Source organism: Hermetia illucens, chromosome 3 (genome assembly GCF_905115235.1).
Source record: "Hermetia illucens chromosome 3, iHerIll2.2.curated.20191125, whole genome shotgun sequence".
NCBI lineage: Eukaryota > Metazoa > Arthropoda > Insecta > Diptera > Stratiomyidae > Hermetia > Hermetia illucens.
The window spans coordinates 140,066,409-140,088,195 of record NC_051851.1 but is presented as its reverse complement, the minus strand read 5'-3'; the positions used below and the strand labels follow the sequence as shown (position 1 = coordinate 140,088,195).

General features: G+C 43.8%; 1 protein-coding gene across 5 annotated transcripts in view; it reads right to left on the bottom strand.

The window, feature by feature from the left end:
* Positions 1 to 21,787, bottom strand: part of LOC119651982 (gamma-aminobutyric acid type B receptor subunit 1) — a 768,875-nt gene that overhangs the window by 277,494 nt on the left and 469,594 nt on the right. For all 5 annotated transcript variants that reach the window (XM_038055893.1, XM_038055894.1, XM_038055896.1 and 2 more), the window contains exon 5: positions 9,678 to 9,894. In XM_038055893.1, coding sequence (XP_037911821.1) covers positions 9,678 to 9,894 — 217 coding nt within the window. The remainder of the gene's footprint in view (positions 1 to 9,677; positions 9,895 to 21,787) is intronic.

Below are 21,787 nucleotides of genomic sequence, written 5' to 3'. Positions count from 1 at the left end.
TTGACCAGGAGGTGAAGCAGCGTGTCTACAAGGAAGCTCGCACAAATCTGAAGCTAGCTATACAATGAAACAAGAGGGACTGTTTCAAACTACAATGCGTCTATATGTCTGCGTGGATATAGACCAATGGGAAAGCGTTCACAGGGTTATAATGGGGAAATTCAAAGTTCAGGCGGCTTCGCAAATTACATGCCCCGATCTAATACTGCAAATTGTTCGGAGTTTGTTTCCACAGGAGAGCTCCAGTGGTTACAGTCTACAGACACCTTTAGATATGACTGTAATACCCCTTAGTGGCGACGAAAGGTAGGCTGGGAGATAACAAAGCGCCAGGCATCAACGGCATACCAAGCCCTTAAATTGTATTTGTAGAGCCCTTAAGTTGTATTTGCAGAGATGGGATTTTTCCGCGACATAAAGAAGACAAAGGTGTATTGTAGTCTAAACCTGTTAAGTCCCCTAGTGACCCATTTTTGTACAGACCTATATTTCTATTGGACACTATGGAGAAAATGCTGCCTATAGACTGTAGAGAGTCTGGGAGGCCTATCATACCGACAATTCGGATTCAGTACGGCCAGATCAAACGTCGACGCCAAACTGATCATAGGCTTAGCTGAAAATTCGATGCACGGAAAGAGTACTATGATGTGTTCTATTCGGCCAATTGGAACCCTCTAAGAAGGTCTTTAGTGGCGATTGGTGTACCCAGTTACTTAACTGCGCTTGTCGACAATTTTTTGGCAGGTAGAAGGCTGCGATATTATACCGACAATGGAACTAAAGAACACATTGTCTTCGCAGGTATTCCAAAGGCCTCTGTTTTGGGACCGCTGTGGTAGAACATCATGTATAATGATTTCCTCGATATCCCAGTTTCCCAGATAGCCAATGGTGGAGTTATGACGATGACATTCCGATGATTGTTGTTGGCGAATATGAAATTATATTCATCCAAAGCAATCACTGCTATCAAGTAGTGGCTGAAAGAAGCAGGTCTTGCACTAGCGGAGGATAAAACATAGGCGGTATGAAGCGGCGTAAGGAAACCAGTCGTCGTATGGGGAAGCATTTCAACGCTTCAAAATCACCAATTAAGTACCTTGGAGTGATGATAGATGCATGGCTAAATTTCAAGCAACACTTACATCATGTTTGCATAAAAAATGTCCAATGTTAGCATGGCCCTGGCGAGAGGCTGCTTATAGCTAGAGTGGTGAGCTCTATACTGATATACACAGCGTTAACTTAGGCTGCAATGCATAAGCCTATGAGATGACGGGCATCTGTGATGCACTCGGCGAGTAAAAAAACGCCGAAAGGAAGGAATCATTAAGAAGGTGGCATCATGAATGGGAACGCGCGGAAAAGAGTCAATGGAACCATAGAGTGATTCCCTCCATCAAGGTGTAGACTCAGAGAACGCATGGTGGGATAAACTATGATCACACACAGTTTCTCATGGGGCATGGCGGGTATCACAAATACCTCGATAGGTTTAAGCTGGACAACTCACCCAACTGTCCCAACTGCGACGGTATTCCAGAGGACCCGCAGCATGTTTTCGTCCACTCTATTAGAGCAGCGGAGAAAAGGAAGCGTTTAGAGGAGAAATTGAGAGAAACGGTAGCACGAGAAAATATAATTAGGAAAATGCTCGCGTGCCAGCAGAATTCGAATGCAGTTAACAACATGGTGGGGCAAACTCAGGCAAAGAGAGGCAGAGGAGGCGAGAAAGGTGCAGTTGCGAATGGGTGGAGGGGGAAGGCTATAGTCATGTCCACCCCGCGGTTATGCGGAAAAGAGATCACGGGTTGGTTTGTGGATGAAAATCCCACACACTGGCACATGTGCACCAAAGTCTTTGGAAGGTTTCCACCTCCTGAAGAAGGAAGAAAGACAGACAGATTTGAATAAACTTTTGTTTTACACAAAGCCTTCAAAAAGGAGCACTTATCTGGGGGCTGGGCCGCTGGAATCACTTACCGGAATTCACCCGTCAGAGACACCGATTCTTTCATCCAGGATTATCGATCTTTTATGAAAGTTTAGGAAGAGCTAAAAAATACCAACCGAAAGATTTTGCTTGCCTAGGAATACAAGATTAACATATCATATGTGCAGCTGGCTCCATGGTTCATGTTATTATCTACAATCCGTGATACGCGCCTGATATATCTGGCAGATCTAGGTTCGATTATTAAAACCTGTATATGTAAAAACCAACCACAGCATGGACCATTCAGCCGTTTCCATAATTCCAACCAAAAATTCGTTCACCTGCAGTCTGATGCCAGCCCTCCATTATTTATCATTTTAATCTCCCTCATCCTAACGTCAAATAAATACATTAGTCGCCATTACTTTTTCTACATTCTAAACGGTTGGACTTTCAAAGCTCAGAGACATGACGACCCATTGTCATTATTATTCTCCACGTATTTAGCGCAACAGATACCGAAAGCAAATTGATACTCTTATTCCATAAATTTCCAATGAAGGCTACCACCAGCAGCTAAGTACTAAACGTGGTTCGACCCTTTTATGATATCTGCATTTGACATAGGCCCGAAATTTATGAATCGAACTCGCTCAGCTCCTTCTCTTCTCCCCCAACGAGTCACATGGAAAATTTTTCGGGGAATTTCAAATTGTTCCTTTTATCATTATATTTTTTTTTTTATTTCGTTGGCACACATAGATCCTGGAGGGTTGTTTTTATTTTAATTTGGGCGGCTATGCTGGAACCATATACTGACCATTAATCGCAGCGGAAATAAAGGAGTTAAGAGAAGGTGAAATGGATTGCTATTTGCATTTGGTTTGTCCCGCCTGAGTAATAGGCTCACTGACTAGGACATTAGCCATGTAAAAACTCCTTTGTAATTAATGGATTTTTTTTAATTGATGATTTCAGGTTGGACGGAAGATAAATATTCAATTCAAATTGTATTCATGTTGCTGAGAACTGGACTTGGAAGAACATCGTAGGTACTCGACAAGGAAATGGGTAAGAAGGGGAATGGTAGGCGATGCGGGGCAAGCTACATCCACTAGCGGAAGAGGTGAGGAGGAAGCAAGGGGAACATAGACTGAAGAAAAGTAGAGTAGAGTAAATCATAAGATACTTGGCGGGAGTTAGCTGAGGAGCCAGAAAATTAAATAGACGGAGGAAATAGTTGGGCAGGATAGCGGGAGCTGCGAATGTGGGACCAGCAAGGTTTGAATTTTCCGCACTCTAGTGAGTCTTTAACACTGGTCAAATATACATTTCTGGACTTACGTATTAAGGATTTGACCGAGGAGCATAGCGATTTGAAAAAAACTAAGTCAGCATAGTTTCTAGAAGACAGGCAAGACAAGGAAAGAGCCTATGCACTTAGGAGAGGAGGGGAAGCATAACAGAAACCTTGATTTTAACTATAGGTCACAGTTTCGACTGATGAAACGATACATAGACGTACGCTTACCAAATCATACAACGCAGTATGAATTAAGCAGTCTGTAGTTTTGTGTAGGCAAGGATAACTGGTATAAGTATATGCATACAACTGCTACGCCCCACCGAGTCTGTAACTGTCTGAATTCCAGAAAATACTGAATTGATGCATGGGGATGAAGTCCAAAGGTAACTGCTGGTGACTTCAATGCTTGGGCCCTAGATTAGGGTACCAGAGAATGAAAAGCAAGGAGGCGCTGTCTATTAAACGCTTTTGTGGACTTGAATATAGTTCTGGCCAACGAAGGTGGTGTAAACGACTACCGGATGAGGGAGCCTGCTAGTAGACCTTTGTTTAAAATGGCGCGTGGTATGTCCTGACGAGGCAGCAAGAGTTACACCCAAAGCGATCACCAGGCAATCTTCTTCTCACTATGAGTAGAGCCAAGGACAGAGAACCAGTATTTCGAAAACCAAGAAAGATTTCAGGCTGGTCTGCAAAAGGTTTGGATGAGCCGACTTTTATAGGGGTATGACTAGACTAACCTAGTAGAGGAGGTGTCTCTCCGAAAAGAGCTCCCATGTGTCAAAATGCATCGCCGTAGGATGCAATGCGTCCATAACTGGGAGATACATATTCCCCAGTGGAAGATCCTAAGGATTTAATGTGGCTCAGCCCATGATATGGGAACAACCGCAACCAACATTAAACTGCCACAAGTGGACCAACCCCAAATAACTGCGTCGAGAGCATATATTCAAGGAATTATCCTTGCTCTTAAAGGGCCATCCCGGTTCCGATATCAGATAACCTACGGTCATGCTTCGTGACAAGAGCCACTTCAGATGAAAACCCACGATCTCTGATCGTCCTCCTCGAGTTGTCGGGTCGACACAGACAGATCGGCAATGAAACTTTTCCACCAATTAATTACCGCACAGCGTATAACAAAAAACACGTAAGACATTCCAAGATAACTCAAAACACAAGGAACGCGACCAATATAAGCATTCACTCACCATACTGCAGACGGAGCAGCGTCGAGGAACTCCATCCCTCGTCGAAAGGCAACACGCTCGTATGCATTAGTGCGTCGACGCACATCGCTGTTAGCCAAACACTAGCTAAAATCAATGATAACGTTCAGTACCTGAACCTGAGGGTTACGCGAGAAGAGAAACTCATTCAAGCTACTAAACCGGTTTCAAAACAAAAGTCTACAATAGAACTTCCTCTGGCAGCGACATATTTTACTCAAACGTGATCCCAACTTTCCTGTTTAAGCGATTTCGCCGGATTTTCTCCAGCAGCCGCATCTTTGGAGCTAGTCCCATGAAACCCAGTCTGCCTGCGCATTTAACCTCTTCCGTCGTTACATCACATGCTATGCAAATGGCCTGTTTGGACATCGCGAGATTCTTTTCCGCCATTGCATCAGCATGTTACTTACAAATGGTATATTTGGCCTCGACATGACTTTCTTCCGTGTCATCAATTCGCAGCGCAACAGCAGGTGTCGATTTGCCGCCAGCAAGAAAATTTATAATAATAAACAAGTGTTATTGTGTTGTGTACAAGAACACTTTCAAAACAATGTGTAAACACGGAAGAGTCAAACATAGGTGACTTAAAGAATAGCATTACTTTTAATTTTTAGTAGTCAAAAAGCCTCTGAACAGAGCTAAAGTGTTCTACCGGGAACACTTTATTTCGCGCGGTAATTTCTTTAACTCGCTTATAGAATTAGTTAGTGAAATTGTTAAAAAGAAAAAAGTAGAATATTGTGTTTAGTAATAAAAGGTTTGTAGAAGTGGAAACGCGAGTGTTTTCTTTAACTAAATCCAAGCCAATCAACGTAAGTATAATTCCTAACCTTTTAGCCTTTTCTGTTCCAGTAGTTTTTGATTACCCCATCGTTCCGAAGTTAAGTTTCGGCAGCCCGGAACGAGAGCAACCACGGTCCTCTAATTAAAAATCCAGGAGCTAGTGCGCGAGCTTGGCCAACGCCCAAGCAGGGTAGCCCATTGGAAGAGGCCGTTTAGGATATCGCCGAAACATTTCCCACATTCATTGCATCTAATCTGCCACTTAGATGTGGCGCTCTCATCCAACAATCTTTTGAACGCAATAGCCCTAACCGCTTCACATGACTACTACTGACTAAATCTGTTTGCAGCAAAGGTACGCCCTTTGTGATCCTGCAGGCCTTGCCATGCCGGACTAAAGGTGGAACATCCAAAGATACCTGCATGGCGTTGGTCGAAACCGTGCATCATACAGACAGACACGTTCAAAATGCCACTCGCTGATAAGCGTAGAGCAATTTACTACCATTCACCGTTAACCCAAAATGATACAATAAAGAGGACCCATACGAAGAACATGCAAGTCCCACATATATGGATGAAGCTGCCCTTCTGCTTAGACCATAGTCATGCCTCATCACACGTCTCAACATACACATCTATTTAGTTAAACACGTTCTGAGCTTGATCAGCTGCGAAAGTAAGCACATGCGTTCCGTGATTGTGACTCCCAAATATATCACTGTCTTCCGGTATTTCAGATTCATTCTGTTCAACTTGACAAGTGGCAAACGAGATAAGTTGCCTTTCAGCAACATCGCGACGGTTTTTTTTCATTGAGACCGCGACACCGAGCTTAACAGACCACGCATTGACGATCCGCATGTACTTAGTACCCCACTGCTCGAACTCAAGTCGGTTTTTCCCCTCACCAAGAATAAGGAAATCATCCCCATAAGCAATGCATTCAAAAGCCGAATTAAGCTCCCCCAGCAGTGAGTAAGTTAGACCCTACCGTGCTACGGAGGGCTATGGCAAGGCGGAACTCCTAACCCGGAGGAGGAGGACAACGCTCTGACAATGGAGAAGATCTCCAAACAATAACGGAGCCAATAATCAGCACTAGGATAGCTCAGATAAACCTCTGCCATGCGAAAGCTGTATCTGAGGTACTGGCAAGGGCAAGTTCCAAGGAAAACATTAGAATAATATTGGCTCAGGAGCCCTGGGTGTACCGGGGACAGATTCGCGGTCTGCAAGAAGGAAGCATGCAGGTAAGGAAGTTCTGTGAGAAGAGGGCTAACAAATACTGGAATACAGGTCCAGGATAACGCGGACGACATTGTTTTAATCTGTAGGGGCAAATATGAGGATACCCTATGTGATAGAACCCAAACTGGACCAAGATACTACTTTGGATATATACTGCAATAGTATGGGCCCATGATTACTTATGGAGCAGTAATCTGGGCAGAAAGAACCGAACTCAACACACAAGCTAGGGAATTGAACAAACTCCAAACACTGGTATGCGTGTGTATCAGTGGGGCAATGAGGAGACGCCCAATGGCATCCCTGGAGGTCCAAAAGAGATTAACCCCTCTCCACCTGAACATACAGAAGCAGGCAAGGAGGATTCAGGATGGCCGGGAGTATCAGTAGGAAGATTGATATTCTTTCTAGGCGGTATCCCGAATTACTGATACCAAGGGATAACATGATAATGAGTATCACTTCGACAAGAAGTTTGAAACACTTTGGAGTAACAAGGCAAGCTGGGAAAGCGTGGATGAGGCATATGGCTTGAACTAACAAATGATTACTTGATACACTGACGGATCCCTTACAGCAGAGCGAACATTTATTGAGGTCATTGGCCCATGGAAAATGTACTTGGAGCCAATGGGTATGAAAACTAGCATATTCCAAGCGGAAATATACGCGTAGACAAATGTGCCTCCTTTAATCTGCAAAGAATCTGCAGAGGCAGAACATCGCTATTCTCACCGACAGCCAAGCAGCGATCAAGGCACTTAGATTCAACCAGGGGAACTCTAAACTGGTATAGGAATGCCTTGAGAGACTGAATACACTCGGGTCGTCCAACAAGGTCTGTATACTCTGGGTTCCAGACCATGTTGGGTTGTAAGGCAATGAGGCAGCGGACAAACTAGCCGAGAAGGGAGCAAGGACGTCTTTACACAGGCCAGAACCCTTCTGTGAAATCGGAAACGATTTCATGGCTATGATAGTAAGAAATGAAGAGGAACGGTTGAAGGAACTATACTGGACGGGGCTACCAGAAATGGAGCAGTCCATAGTGCTTATTGGGGGATACAAACAAATGCGCACAAAGGATTGATTCAACCTCCCCAAAGAGAACCTCGGAATTATAGTGGGAATTCTCACTGGTCACTTTCGGCTAAACTATCACCTAGGCAAGCTAGGGATATCTACCGGCACTGCCTGCAGTGTGATGTAACTTCTATATATGTCCTGGGCACAGCACACTGTAGGAGGCAATGTGGTCAGCATTGCGTTCGCACGAGATTATTACCCTGATTTGATTCAGGTACCCATTCACAGCTGAGTCGACTGGTATCCGACGTCAAATGACGATACAAATCTCACTGGTACCAGTGAGATTCGAACGCGACCTTCCGTACAACAGCCTTGTGCTCTAACCACGCAGCTATCCGGACACGGAAAACACTTACCGGATAAAAAGGGGAAAGATCTGGAAGTAAGGAATATACTAAAGTTCCTGACGGTTATAGGCTTGCGTGAGATACGATGATTAATAGGTACACTATAACCAGCAAAAGGGGCACAATAGTTCTTTAAGGACGCAGTGACATTTTCCCTAAAGAGAATAATAAAATCGCGGGGTTCCAACGGGTTAGCGTTGACCAGCACGATCTCAATAGGAATATGGTCACTGACATACCATCTATCCAACAGTCTACATGACTGGATCAACGCCTTTCCTCCAACATTCATACACATAGCGTCAGTATCACTCAGGCTCCTAGAGTTCTCAAACGTATAAACTTTTCACGAGACATTCAAAGGGAACAAATCGTGTTTCAACAGCTTTTCCAACAATTCCTCTCCACTGCGTATAGCACGGTGGCAGGATTTGCACTGGGCAATCTTGCTGTGTTACATAGGGGAGATCGCGTTCGCAACGACCCTCAGGATGAATAGGGTTCCGCGTGGACGCGGACCGCCCTCATCCAGGTACGCGATATACTGCTCCAAGTAGTTCGTAAGCGAACAGTACATGCTCATGAGAAACCAGCATTCCAAAGGCGTTGTGATTGAGACACTTACGGCATTTTATATCATAGATGTTGCGCTTATAGACTTTCCGGGCTGAATCATCCTTATCCATATGGATTCGGTGACCCACCCACCGCAACCTGTTGAGTCGGATTTTGTTCACCGCTCATAGATATCGTCGTTATGTAGACTATGGAATCGTCCATCCTCCTCCTGGGCCGAAAATTCATGCTTACCGCTCTCTTTTATGCCAAGGATAGAAGACGAATTTTTGCTATTTTTACTTTGAAAAACAATTAAATTGTATCGTCTTTTAATATTAGTCTCAACAGAACAAATTTGAAGAAATCAAGATACTTTGAGGATAATGTTTAAATTAGGATCTACCTTAAATCTATTGATAACAAATTGGTAGATTTCTTCCAGCCTCCAAAAATGTGGGGTCTTTTACATACGTACATATGTACCTTCCACATTTAATTTTTCAACCAAACAAAATTTTCAAGTCATACCCTCCCCTCCCTCTTCTTCCCTCTACTGGCACACAAATACCAGCTACTTGAACTTATTGTCAAGGATCATTTGTTTCGATATAAAGTACAAAGCTGGATGGAATCCACCTTTCACGACCTTTCTCCCCATTTCCTTTCAACGCCCATTCGCATAGCTCCCCTGCCTTATTATGTTTGCATAAAGATGATAATTTCCAATGCGTTCTAAGACATAGCGGAAGAGAATGATGAGAATGAATGAACAGAGGATGAAATGAAGCAAATGATGATATGTATGTTATCGATGAAGGAAGTATCCATTCATCTTGTTTTGGCAGAAATTAAATGAGACTTTCGTAAGATATACATAAGAAACAATATTGTGAATTAAATTGATCAAATCAGGGGAACCTCGAGTTATTTTTCTGTACTGAAGATGCATGCTGACAAGGAAGACCGAAGGTATTAGGTATGGGTGATAAAATTCCTCAAATCAAGGAAGATAATATTGTATCTTTTGCAAGAAATTGACAAAAAAAGATTTCCGACTTTGAAGTAAAAAAGCACTTTTCACTAATCGAATTTCAGGAACAATATCATTTTGGAATGACACATTTGCTAATTTCTGTTACATGGAAGGTATTCACATATCTACTTACCAATAAAAAACCACACATAGGCTCGTCCATATAAATTTTGTTTATACATTTCACACAGCACACGTCGTGCCGCAACTACATAAAAAAGTCCTACAATTATCCTAGCATCCTGTCGTCTCAAATTACGTACGGCATCGGCAGGATCCGATAAAAATGATTGTCTAGTTACAATTTCGATGCCTGATTCCATGCATCGATTCTCGAGGTCTTCAACCGTCTGCAAAGAAGATAAAAATAAATAGGCTAAATTTAGATATGGTTCCAATTGCTATCATTAAAATATCTTTATTTTCGTTCTTATTTAAGTTATTCTTTGGAATTAGTCTTGATTTCATGTGCGCCATTTTATCAGAAATACATCGAGAATACTTGATGGTTAGACAATGGGGCGAATTACGCTGTAAGGGAGAATATCATTTTCAATTTTTCCGCATTGATATAATTACAATTGATACTGTCAATACCAATGTTGTATAATATTACTACGCTTACGTCACCTTAGGTCCACAAATAAACGCAGGACGCCCGCTTAGGAAGGAGGCGTTAGCCATATACTTTTTAAAAATAGGATAACAGATTCTACTCAGTATTGAGCTTCCAAGAGTGTCTGCATTCTAAAATTAGAAATGATTTTTTTGAAAATGCATGAAACCTGGTAACAAGATAAAATCAAGTTCAAATGACAACAAAAGGCGGCATTTTGTGGCGAAATCGAGGCTTTATAATGACGCGAACGTTAAAGCAAGGAATATAATTTTTAGCCACTGAAGTTGGTTCTGTCAATGTCCTGAGCATGGGTGGTTCCGCTACCTGAATAATTTAAGATTATCGATGAGGTAGGATGCCTTGACGTGATGTGAGGGGGAGGCTGGATAGAGGATATTTCCAAGAAAACTAGAAAGAAAACTTGAAGCTAATCAATAATCCAATCATCAGCTAAAGTGTGACTACCGATATAGTCATAAATAGTGCACCCCAGGTATAAGGAGCTCTCGAGTTTTAGCTGTCTTGACAAAAGAGGTTCTCCTACCATCGACCCACACTTGCTCCTTTTGAAACTACGATACTATTCATTAAAGAACACAACAAAGGCATGATAAAAACAATTCAAGTTTGTGTTTTACTGACCTTGATCCGAGTGGGTGTAGCCCTAAGTCCATTAATGAAAATCTGAGTTCAGCCTTAGGCTTCGAACAAATTCAATAGGGAACCAATTCCACTTATGATATTGAAACTAGTGTGGTGGAGCGAGCAACTTACATGTTGAATGCACGGACATGATGATGAATCGTGGTGGTCCTGACTTCAGAAAACTATGTTTGACTGCAAAAATTGTTTTCCGGTGTCAGTACAGAAACGAGTCAGAAGAGAGAAGAACTCCTCTCTGAGAATTTCCATTTTTCTAAAAGTTGTAAATATAAGTGATTTAAAAAAAATGTTCCAAAATAATAATAATAAATTGGTGACCCTGATAATCCCAAGTTTGGACTTGAATTGATTTTTGTCTGCCTTCCCGTCTACCAAGAAAACTCGTGAATTTAGATTACTGATGCGATGTTTTTCCCGTCCGGGTAGCGGACTTAGACAAGCTTTGTATAAAATTCAAAAAGGTTTTCCGGAGCGCATTGAGGCTCCCCAGCCGCCAGACACAATTGGGTCTATCAGGCGTTGTTTCTGTGTGAAGGTTCAAGCGGAAAGCAGCCAAATGTATCCGTAGCCCCAAACAAAAGCGTCGCGCCCCCTTGCACGGAAAACCTATAGTTAAATTTCGCAATCGCAACCTGCGCGTACAAGTAAAGGCTTTCATTCCTTGCGGTCGCTCTAAAGTTACTAAGAAAATTGTCATCTTCGAATCGAGTTCACAAGAGCCAGGGAAGTAAACGACTGTCCAACCAGCCAAATGGACAAGTGAACCCCGCCCAGGAAGTGAAACACAACCAGCGATAGTGAAGTATTCCTCGACTCCAACTCAAGTATCCGGACTAGAAACTTTGCCACACCAGCAACAATCTACATTTTTTTGTTAATTTTTATTTATTTATGTTAATGCTTAATTGAATTGACTAAAATTAACAGATTTGTGAAAAGTAAAATACGTCAGGCCGCAAGATTCAACGTTACCACTTTCTCTTTAGCAAAAAAACAAAAAAAAGGACGCTGCAAGAGATGGTGCAGGACCATTTTATTCCCCGCTCTTTCTTTCTGCTCGTCTCTGCACTCATTCCACTTGCGTATTTTTTCTCTTGTGAGTTGTTCGCTTCCGCTCACGATATCCACCGAAATACAGGCAAGTCCCTCAGTAACTACCGTGGCCGTACGGGTGCCGCTGTTTTGGCGTAGAAGCCCGGCAGCGTGGTTCCTCAGCAATTCGCTTTGCCAGGCGTCACTTCAATCGCACCTTGGCCTGGCTGGACGAGGAGATAGTTGAGCCTGTTTCCGACGTTCTCGAGGACTGCTCTTGTAAGCACCAAAGGAGCAGCTCATAAAGCGCTGTGTCATTAAGTCAGATGACTAAACTGAATCACTTACTAACAGAGCTAACGTGAACGCGTGAAATGAAGCAGTTGGGTGGTAGCAAAGTTGGCACCGAGCTGCTACAACCCTTGTGGCAAGGTGCCTCACGACAACTAAATCCAGGTGGTTCACTTGTAGCAGATGGTGGCAGCATTAACAACCACGGTCTCTGAGTTGGCAGGGGCTGTTCGGGCGATCGAATAGTAGGTCGTCGGAATAGTAGGCATGCCGGAACCATCGTAGGTTCGCTGAAAAAACTATAAAATGTACCAGCCCCTGCAATTTCTCACTAAAAAATTCAGACACTAAAAGATTCAGCACCACGTCGTCTCATAATTTACGACCCCTTGTGCCGGCGAAACAGGCGCTGAAGTATCGATTCTCACCATATTCTGGCATCAAAATTTAATACCTCAATCTTTGAAACCGGCGATCCGCACGTACGGCAACAGTCAGGAAAACTTGAGTCGAGCGCTTTCTTGGCGATTCATTATCGTAGACATCAGCATACCCATCTTAGGCGTGAATGTCCTGTGTTATTATGACCGGTCCTCAAAGGTGGCGGCGAGGAAGATGGGGCGGCAACCCTATCGGCCAAACCAAAACCAAGTGGCCGAGGAGAACCTCCATAGTGGTGGCGGGAGACGCTGTAATCACTTTGGTTTGCCGGCCGTGATTCAGTAGGCGAATGCTCCAAAGGCCTAATCAGGGCGATCAGACCCGAGTCTGCACGGGGACTCATCTGAAGTGGCAAATTGGTCACGAAACCTTACCAGGGGTATACTGGTACCATGGGAACCGGGAAAGCCCTTGGACTCACATACTTCGGGTGAACTCCTGTTGTATGTGAGGACAGCTCGGTTATTTGTGGTTGGAGTTGGTGTTTCATGGTGGTTGTGGTTATGCTCAAGCGAGAAGAGGTCCTTCGGGCCTCGACGTGGTGTTGCGTATCAACACGGGTGCCGTACTCCATAGTTCGGTAGAGATTTAGGTAATTCTTGCATCCACTAGTATGAATGCTAAGCCATGCACTTGGTATAGACTGGTACCGTTGTTGATTGTGGTCACAAAATCAATCCGTGTCTTAAGAGGACCGTAGGATTAAGTCTCACGACAGGTACCTACGTTAAACACCGAGGACTTCACTGTGTCATTATGACCATATCTCATCAAAGGTGCGGCCATTACCACCCCAGAAGCTTGCTGTTGCTAAGAAAGAATTCGACATACTTTTCCTGCTGATCTTCTCCACTACGTATGGCCCCAAAGCCCTACGGCGAATGCAAACCATGTGGCGATTACAGACGTCTGAATCCCATACCACTCATCCACGACTTTTGCGCACAATATCGCGAACTGCCGTGTTTTCATGGCCTTCGATTTAGCTACAGCGTAGCATCAAATCCCTGTAGCTCCCGAAAACATTCTGCAAACCGCAATTTACACACCCTTCGGACATTTCGAGTTCACACGGATGCCTTTTGGTCTGCGTATTGAGGCGCAAACTTTTCAAAGGTTAATTCACCCTGTTTTTCGAAAACTTAGCTTGTGTTTTGTGTACTGGGATAATGTTTTGGTCGCGTCTTCCTTTGAGGCTGAGCATTTGGAACATCACGAATGTATTTTTCAACGTCTCCTTGAGGCCATTCTTGTACAGAAAAATGCAAATTTCTTGAAAAGCAGGTGAAACTTTCACACCACATGATTAACCTTGAGTGAATCCACCACAAACTCCCGCTTCCGAAAACTGTTGAGGATCTGCGAAGGTTCTCGGGTATGTTAAACTTCCCTACTATCAATCGACCTTTAACGCCTTCTTGTCTAGGTCGAAAACCAAAAACTCCCGTCTGATTGTGTAGTTCTCAGAGGCTGTCCAGGCATTTGAGACCACCAGGCAACCGCTGGCGGATGCCACACTTCTTGCATTCCCAAGTGGTATTCGTCGATGCCTCAGACATTGCCGTAGGTAGTGCTCTTCACCCGAGGGTGAACCAAATCTGGCAGCTCTTAAGCTTCTTTTTTCAATGACTGAATCCCGCTCAATGGAGCTATAGCAACTACGATCGTGAGTTATTAGCCGCGCACCTCGCAATTAAATGTTTCCGGTATTGCCTTGCCGCAGCCAGTTTACATTGGTCGCGGACCGTAAGTCACCCACTTTTGCTTTAAAACAAAAACTCGACAATGCGTGCCCTTGCCTTTGGCATTTAAATTTACTACCCATCTCACTTCCGATATTCAACACGTGATCGTCGATTTTTCAGCAACTGCCAAGGCGTAGAAGGACAACCCAGTTTTTCAGAACAAAAACACATTTAGGGAGTTTCCTTTTTGCGGCTCATCATCCAGTATGTACTGCGAGACCTCAGACAAGGAATCGAGGCCATATATCCCGGTCGATTTTCGAGACGAAGTATTTCACGACGTTCTCGATGTGGCGCTCCAAAGCATTAGGACAAAGCATCGGTTAGTCACCGCAAAGTATTTCTGGCCGTCCATGAACAAGGACATTAATTCTTGGGCTAGATAGTGCATCGCATGCCACAAGTGTAAGACTATAAAGCGTGTGAGGAGAGAGGTAGGAGTGGTCACTCGGTCCACCAAGCGTTTCCATGCAATCCACCTCGACGTTATCGGTCTTTTGCGAGATCCGCGATATTGCCTCACCATCATTGACAGCGTGAACCTATAGATGATGGTGGTCAGAGGCGATGCCTACAATATTTCGCACAGAGCCTCTGTCAAGGGATCCCACGTACTGAAATTCCACCTGAGGTCATTACTGACGAGGGAATGCAGTTCGATTCAACACAAAGTTAGGTAAACTCCTAAGCTTCAGACGCCATCAGATCACTGCGTACCAGCCGCGATTTTATGGAATGCTGGAACCCTGGCATAGGACACTGAAGGTCGCTATTCTTATACAAGAGATACACGCGTTCAGCATCTGGTTGACCTACTTCTTTAAATTAAGCAATTTATAAAAAAAAATAGTCCCGGAAGGCAGCCGTAAGGTCAATTAACAAATTCGGCACGGAGAATTTCAAAATTCAAGGTTGCAAGGAAACGCAAATAATAACGATCTACAGTTAACGAAAAATGTGTGCATGGTTAGCATATGATGCATTCATACCAAAGTGGATTACTTCCCGGGACGAGTACCGAACTGTTGGTGGAAGTGTGAATCTACAGAAGCCGAAAAGTTAGTCAGAACGCAATCAAGGAAACAGAAATAAAAATAAATAAAATGTTGTAGATGGCCATAATAAAAAGTAAAACCGAGCATTTCAAGCGACTAAGAAAGCTGACTTGCACTCCTGGGGTACCAAACAGTAAAGTTGACAATCAAAGGACAACGCTAGCCTTCCCACTGCTCAAGTACACCCCGCCGATGTTCCACCGCTTTAAGGTGAAAAGAGCAGAGATAGCGACAAATATGTTTGCCGAGGCATTTACAGTATTTATAGCATACCGTGAAAGAAGGAAAAGCTAATAATTATTCCCAAGCCAAGCACACCCTTCGGTAGATCTTCACCCTACAGTTGCTTTTTAAACAATAATAACAAATTATTCGAACGAATAATCCATAAAAGATTTGATTAGAATCACTTCCGATTTCGAAAGACCTGGCATCTAACATAGCTAAAGACGCACTGGAAGAGTATATTTGGTGTCTGGATGGCTTACTGGTTAGGGGGCTAGGCTGTCATAGCAGGGAGACGCGGGTCACTGGCTAGGCTGACAGTTGTTGCACGCCTCCATGAATAGGCCGGGATTTACGGGAATTTAGCAATTTTCGATATTATGTCCTCGTTGGAGAAGGCTGATCTATCGCCCGCAGGGTATAAAACGGAAGCAGCACTTATCCCTAAATGGAAAAAGCGGACATCTATAAAGGTTAAAGTTGTAACACAGAAGAAACACTCCCCCCCCCAGCCGGCACCCAAGTATTTTGGTCGTAAAAATCGACCAGAGGCTAAATTTCAAATTACATGTGGAGCACGCGGCAACCAAATTATATAACACCGTAGCACTGATCGTGACAATGCGATTAAATACAGGTTGCACAAGGTTGAGCCGTCTGCTCCTTATTTTCATCATCATCATCATCAACGGCGCAACAACCGGTATCCGGTCTAGGCCTGCCTTAATAAGGAACTCCAGACATCCCGGTTTTGCGCCGAGGTCCACCAATTCGATATCCCTAAAAGCTGTCTGGCGTCCTGACCCACGCCATCGCTCCATCTTAGGCAGGGTCTGCCTCGTCTTCTTTTCCTACCATAGATATTGCCCTTATAGACTTTCCGGGTGGGATCATCTTCATCCATACGGATTAAGTGACCCGCCCACCGTAACCTATTGAGCCGGATTTTATCCACAACCGGACGGTCATGGTATCGCTCATAAATTTCGTCATTGTGTAGGCTACGGAATCGTCCATCCTCATGTAGGGGGCCAAAAATTCTTCGGAGGATTCTTCTCTCGAACGCGGCCAAGAGTTCGCAATTTTTCTTGCTAAGAACCCAAGTTTCCGAGGAATACATGAGGACTGGCAAGATCATAGTCTTGTACAGTAAGAGCTTTGACCCTATGGTGAGACGTTTCGAGCGGAACAGTCTTTGTAAGCTGAAATAGGCTCTGTTGGCTGACAACAACCGTGCGCGGATTTCATCATCGTAGTTGTTATCGGTTGTGACTTTCGACCCTAGATAGGAGAAATTGTCAACGGTCTCAAAGTTCTATTCTCCTATCCTTATTCTTGTTCGTGTTTGTGTTTGACCAGTGCGGGTTGATGTTGTTGGTTGATTCGTCTTCGGTGCTGACGTTGCCACCATATATTTTGTCTTGCCTTCATTGATGTGCAGCCCAAGATCTCGCGCCGCCTGCTCGATCTGGATGAAGGCAGTTTGCACGTCTCGGGTGGTTCTTCCCATGATGTCGATATCGTCACCATAGGTCTGTAGTTGGGTGGACTTGAAGAGGATCGTACCTCTTGCATTCACCTCAGCATCACGGATCACTTTCTCGAGGGCCAGGTTAAAGAGGACGCATGATAGCGCATCCCCTTGTCGTAGACCGTTGTTGATGTCGAATGGTCTTGAGAGTGATCCTGCTGCTTTTATCTGGCCTCGCACATTGGTCAGGGTCAGTCAGTCTTATTAATTTCGTCGGGATACCGAATTCTCTCATGGCCGTGTATAGTTTTACCCTGGCTATGCTATCATAGGCAGCTTTAAAGTCGATGAACAGATGGTGCAATTGTTGTCCATATTCCAACAGTTTTTCCATCGCCTGCCGCAGAGAGAAAATCTGATTTGTTGCTGATTTGCCTAGAGTGAAGCATCTTTGGTATGGGCCAATGATGTTCTGGGCGTATGGGGCTATCCGGCCTAGCAAGATAGTGGAGAATATCTTATAGATGGTACTCAGCAACGTGATACCTCTATAATTGCTGCACTGTGTGATATCTCCCTTTTTATTTATGAGACAGATCATGCCTCGTTGGCAATCGTCAGGCATTGATTCGCTGTCCCATACCTTGAGCACAAGTTGATGAACCACTTGGTGCAACTGGTCGCTTCCATATTTAACCAATTCGGCTGTAATTCCATCGGCTCCTGGCGACTTATGATTTTTTAGCCGATGAATTGCACGGACTGTTTCTCCTAAACTTGGTGGTGGCAGCATTTGTCCGTCGTCTTCAGTTGGCGGGACCTCCAACTCGCCGATGTTCTGGTTGTTCAGTAGCTCATCAAAGTACTCAACCCATCGCTCTAATATGCCCATTCTGTCGGAAATCAGATTTCCCTCTTTGTCTCGGCAGGATAAGCATCGAGGTGTATAAGGCTTCATCCTGCTGACTTGTTGGTAAAACTTCCGCGCCTGGTGCGGTTGCTCCCTGTACTTTTCTAGTTCACAGACTTGTTGGTTCTCCCAGGCTTCCTTTTTCCGTCTGTGAAGTCGCTTCTCCGCTCGACGGAGTTCGTGATAAGTCTTTGCGCGTGCCCGCGTTCTTTGAGAATGCAACATTACTCGGTATGCGGCATTCTTCCGTTCAGTTGCTAGCTTACATTCATCGTCAAACCAGCCGTTCCGACTCCTTTTGCGGTTGGGGCCAAGTATGTTTGTGGCCGTATCCATGATAATGTTCTTCAGGTGATTGTGAAGATCATTTGTTGATGCTTCATCTCCAGGTCCTCTGTTGACTGCGGTTATTGGGGCATCCATTTCCCTCTTATAGGTGTCGCGGAGGGTTGTGTTGTGGATGGCTTCAGTGTTCACTCTCACCTGATTGTCAGAGGGGATTCTAGGTGGTATTGTTATTCGAGCTCGGAGCACCATGCCAACGAGATAGTGATGTGAGTCTATATTGGCCCCCCTATATGTTCTGACATTCATCAAGGCTGAGAGGTGGCGGCGTTCGATCAACACGTGGTCAATTTGGTTGAAAGTGGTCCCGTCTGGAGAGGCCCACGTATGTTTGTGCACCGCTTTCCGCGCAAACCAGGTACTTCCAACAACCATTTCGTGTGACCCTGCTAATTGAATAGTCGGCAGTCCGTTATCATTTGTTTTTTCGTGTAAGCTATGGGAGCCAGCGTATCGCCTGAATACGGGCTCCTTCCCTACTTGGCTGTTAAAATCCCCAAGTATGATTTTGATATCATATCTGGGACAGGCTTCGAGGGTTCTTTCTACTGCCTCGTAGAAGGTATCCTTCTGCGACTCTGCAGTCTCCTCTGTAGGGGCGTGAACGTTTATGAGGCTTATATTTCTAAACTTGCCTCGCAAGTGCAGAGTGCATAGCCGTTCGCTTATGCTTTCAAAGCCGATAACAGCAGGTTTCATTTTTTGGCTGACTAAGAAACCTACTCCGAGCACATGGTTTACTGGATGACCGCTATAATATATGGTGTAGTGGCTCTTCTCCAGGAAACCGGCTCCTTATTTTAATCCCTATAAAGTTCTAGAATGGGCAGATGCACCGTAAAGGAAAGCAATTAGAAAAAAAAATTTGGAGCTGCATGTCGCTTAAGTGCACTCCGACGAATCAGCCTGTCCAATTGATATTCTGGCGGGAGAAGAATATCTTTATGATCAAGTGTATGTCGTCAAAGAATGCTTTGCCAGTCGTCAGTGGCAGCTCTCACGGACAGGAACTATCGCTGAGTGGTAGGAGAGATGAAACATCAGAAAGACATAATCATGCAATTTTCGAGCAAACACCGAAGTTATCGGATATACCGATTTGGGTATGAAGGTGCAACATGTTACCCAGAGCGCCTAAACGTTGCAGAGGACACAAATCTTGTTTTATTCCGATGTCCGAAGCTCCCAATTTAAAGAGCCCGAAAAACAGTATCACTGAAGTCAAAGGGAGTATGGACTGAAGTCGAAAAGGCGATAACAGCCGTCCATAAGCTTATCCAGAAACAAGTCCAATGGAAGGAGGAAGGAAAAAGAAACACAAATGTGAGCATGAACACCAGATAAATTCTGATCCAGCCCCGCGACATAACACTATACACCTCCTTCGCAAAAAGAATGGAAGGAGAAGGAAAACGATTCAAATCGATCAAATTCCCACGTAAGTACAACTATCTGGCAGGAGCTTTTGAAGCACCTCCAAATTAAATCAAGTCAGGAAACCGGAAGCTGGAAGCTTCAGGTATAAAAGGTTTTGTGTATTTTCTATTCATTCCTAGCACGTAATGTATTGCATAGGGCAATGTGGGAAATTTCGAACCACGGGGAATGTCGTACCACTAGACTTATCTGTCGTTATCTGACATTCCTTCTAGAGGAAACGTCTATTATCGTAGTCTTACAGCTTGATCTCATTTTTTCATTAGCTGTCGAGCCAATAATGCGTATTGGGTGATTTTTGAGATTCCAAAAGTGTTTTTTTGTTTTTAAAACTACATTGTTTTTCCAGCATTTTTGCATACAACCAAGCAGGTAAATATATTCATAATCATTTCAATCATCATCAATGGTCGTGGCTTATCCCGATCCAGAATAATGTGCTATTTGAAGAAATTTGAAAAAGCTGAATTAGATGTTGCTAGCGAAGAATTCATGTTGGATAAGTTGAACTCATCCTCCACAATGGGTGCCAAGACGGTGAGTTTTTTCAATAGATTTTTTTTGAAATGGTAGGTTAAAAGTTCTATTAATGCATTGTCCTTGAGTTATTCAATGTGGAACAGGAACGAGCTTTGATGAAGTACAGTCTAAAAGCTACTGACATTTACCATGACGTGAGCATCAAAGAATTGAAAACCTTGTCTTTTAATTAGGCCAAAGTAATCAACATCAAGAATCCTGATGAATGGAATACACATGGAAAAGCTAGTGCAAATTGGTATTATGCTTTTAACACCTGAGCACGTGAGTGCCAATCCTTTAATAAAGAAAATGTTAGTGCATTTTTGGATAATCTCTCACGTTTCATGACCGAAACACCATTCGAACCTTATAGAATTTGGGATATGGATGAATGTGGCTTACCCACGGTGCTGACAAAAATGATGAAAGTTATTTTATCTGTTAGTCCAAGTGGCCACTCAATTCCACCGTTTTATCTCTTTCAACGTAAAAACATGAAAGAGATATACATGGCTCACGCGACTGTTGGTTTCATGGAGCTGCAAATGGTTCGGGATGGATGATTTCCGAAGATTTCATCAAATACATGCATCACTTCATCAAACACGCTAATGCCAACCTTATTGCTGTTGGATGATAATACTTCTCACTTATCGATTGAAGTGATTGACATGGCTATCAAATATGGCATAACAATGCTTTCCTTTCCGCCCCACTGCAGACAACGAATGCGACCATTGGACATCGCAGTATTTGGACCGTTTAAAACTATGTATGCTGGGAAACAGCCACGTGGGCGTTACATTCGATCTACATCACGTGCTACTTATTGTTGGCGAATATCTCAATCTTTCCGTCACACCGAAGAACATCAAAGCAGGCTTTAAGGCCTCAGCAGTCAAAAACTATCCGATAATGAAGACGAAGACCAAGAAACCCAATGACGTATTGTGGTTTTATCCTCTCGTGATGTTGCTGAAAACGAAGAAATTTTAACATCTGAAGTTTTTCAACGAAATCGTATGTAGTTTCACTATGAAGTCATAAATAAACGATTCACATGTATACGCACAGTCCTCCGCAACACATATAAGGGCGAAATGAATGCCACAATAACCACAGTCAACAGAGATCCTGGAGATGATGCATCAACAAATGATCTTCACAACCACCTGAAGAACGTTATCATTGATACGGTCATACATACTTAGCCCCAGCCGCAAGAAAAGTCGGAACGGCTGATTTCACGATGAATGTAAGCTAGCAACGGAACGGAAAAATGCTGCATACCGAGTAATGTTGCATTCTCAAAGAACGCGGGCACGCGCAGAGACTTATCACGAACTCCGTCGAACAGAGAAGCGACTTCACAGACGGAAAAAGGAAGCCTAGGAAAACCAACAAGTCTGTGAACTCGAAAAGTATAGGGAGCAATCACACCAGGTGCGGAAGGTTTACTAACAAGTCAGAAGGATGAAGCCTTTTAC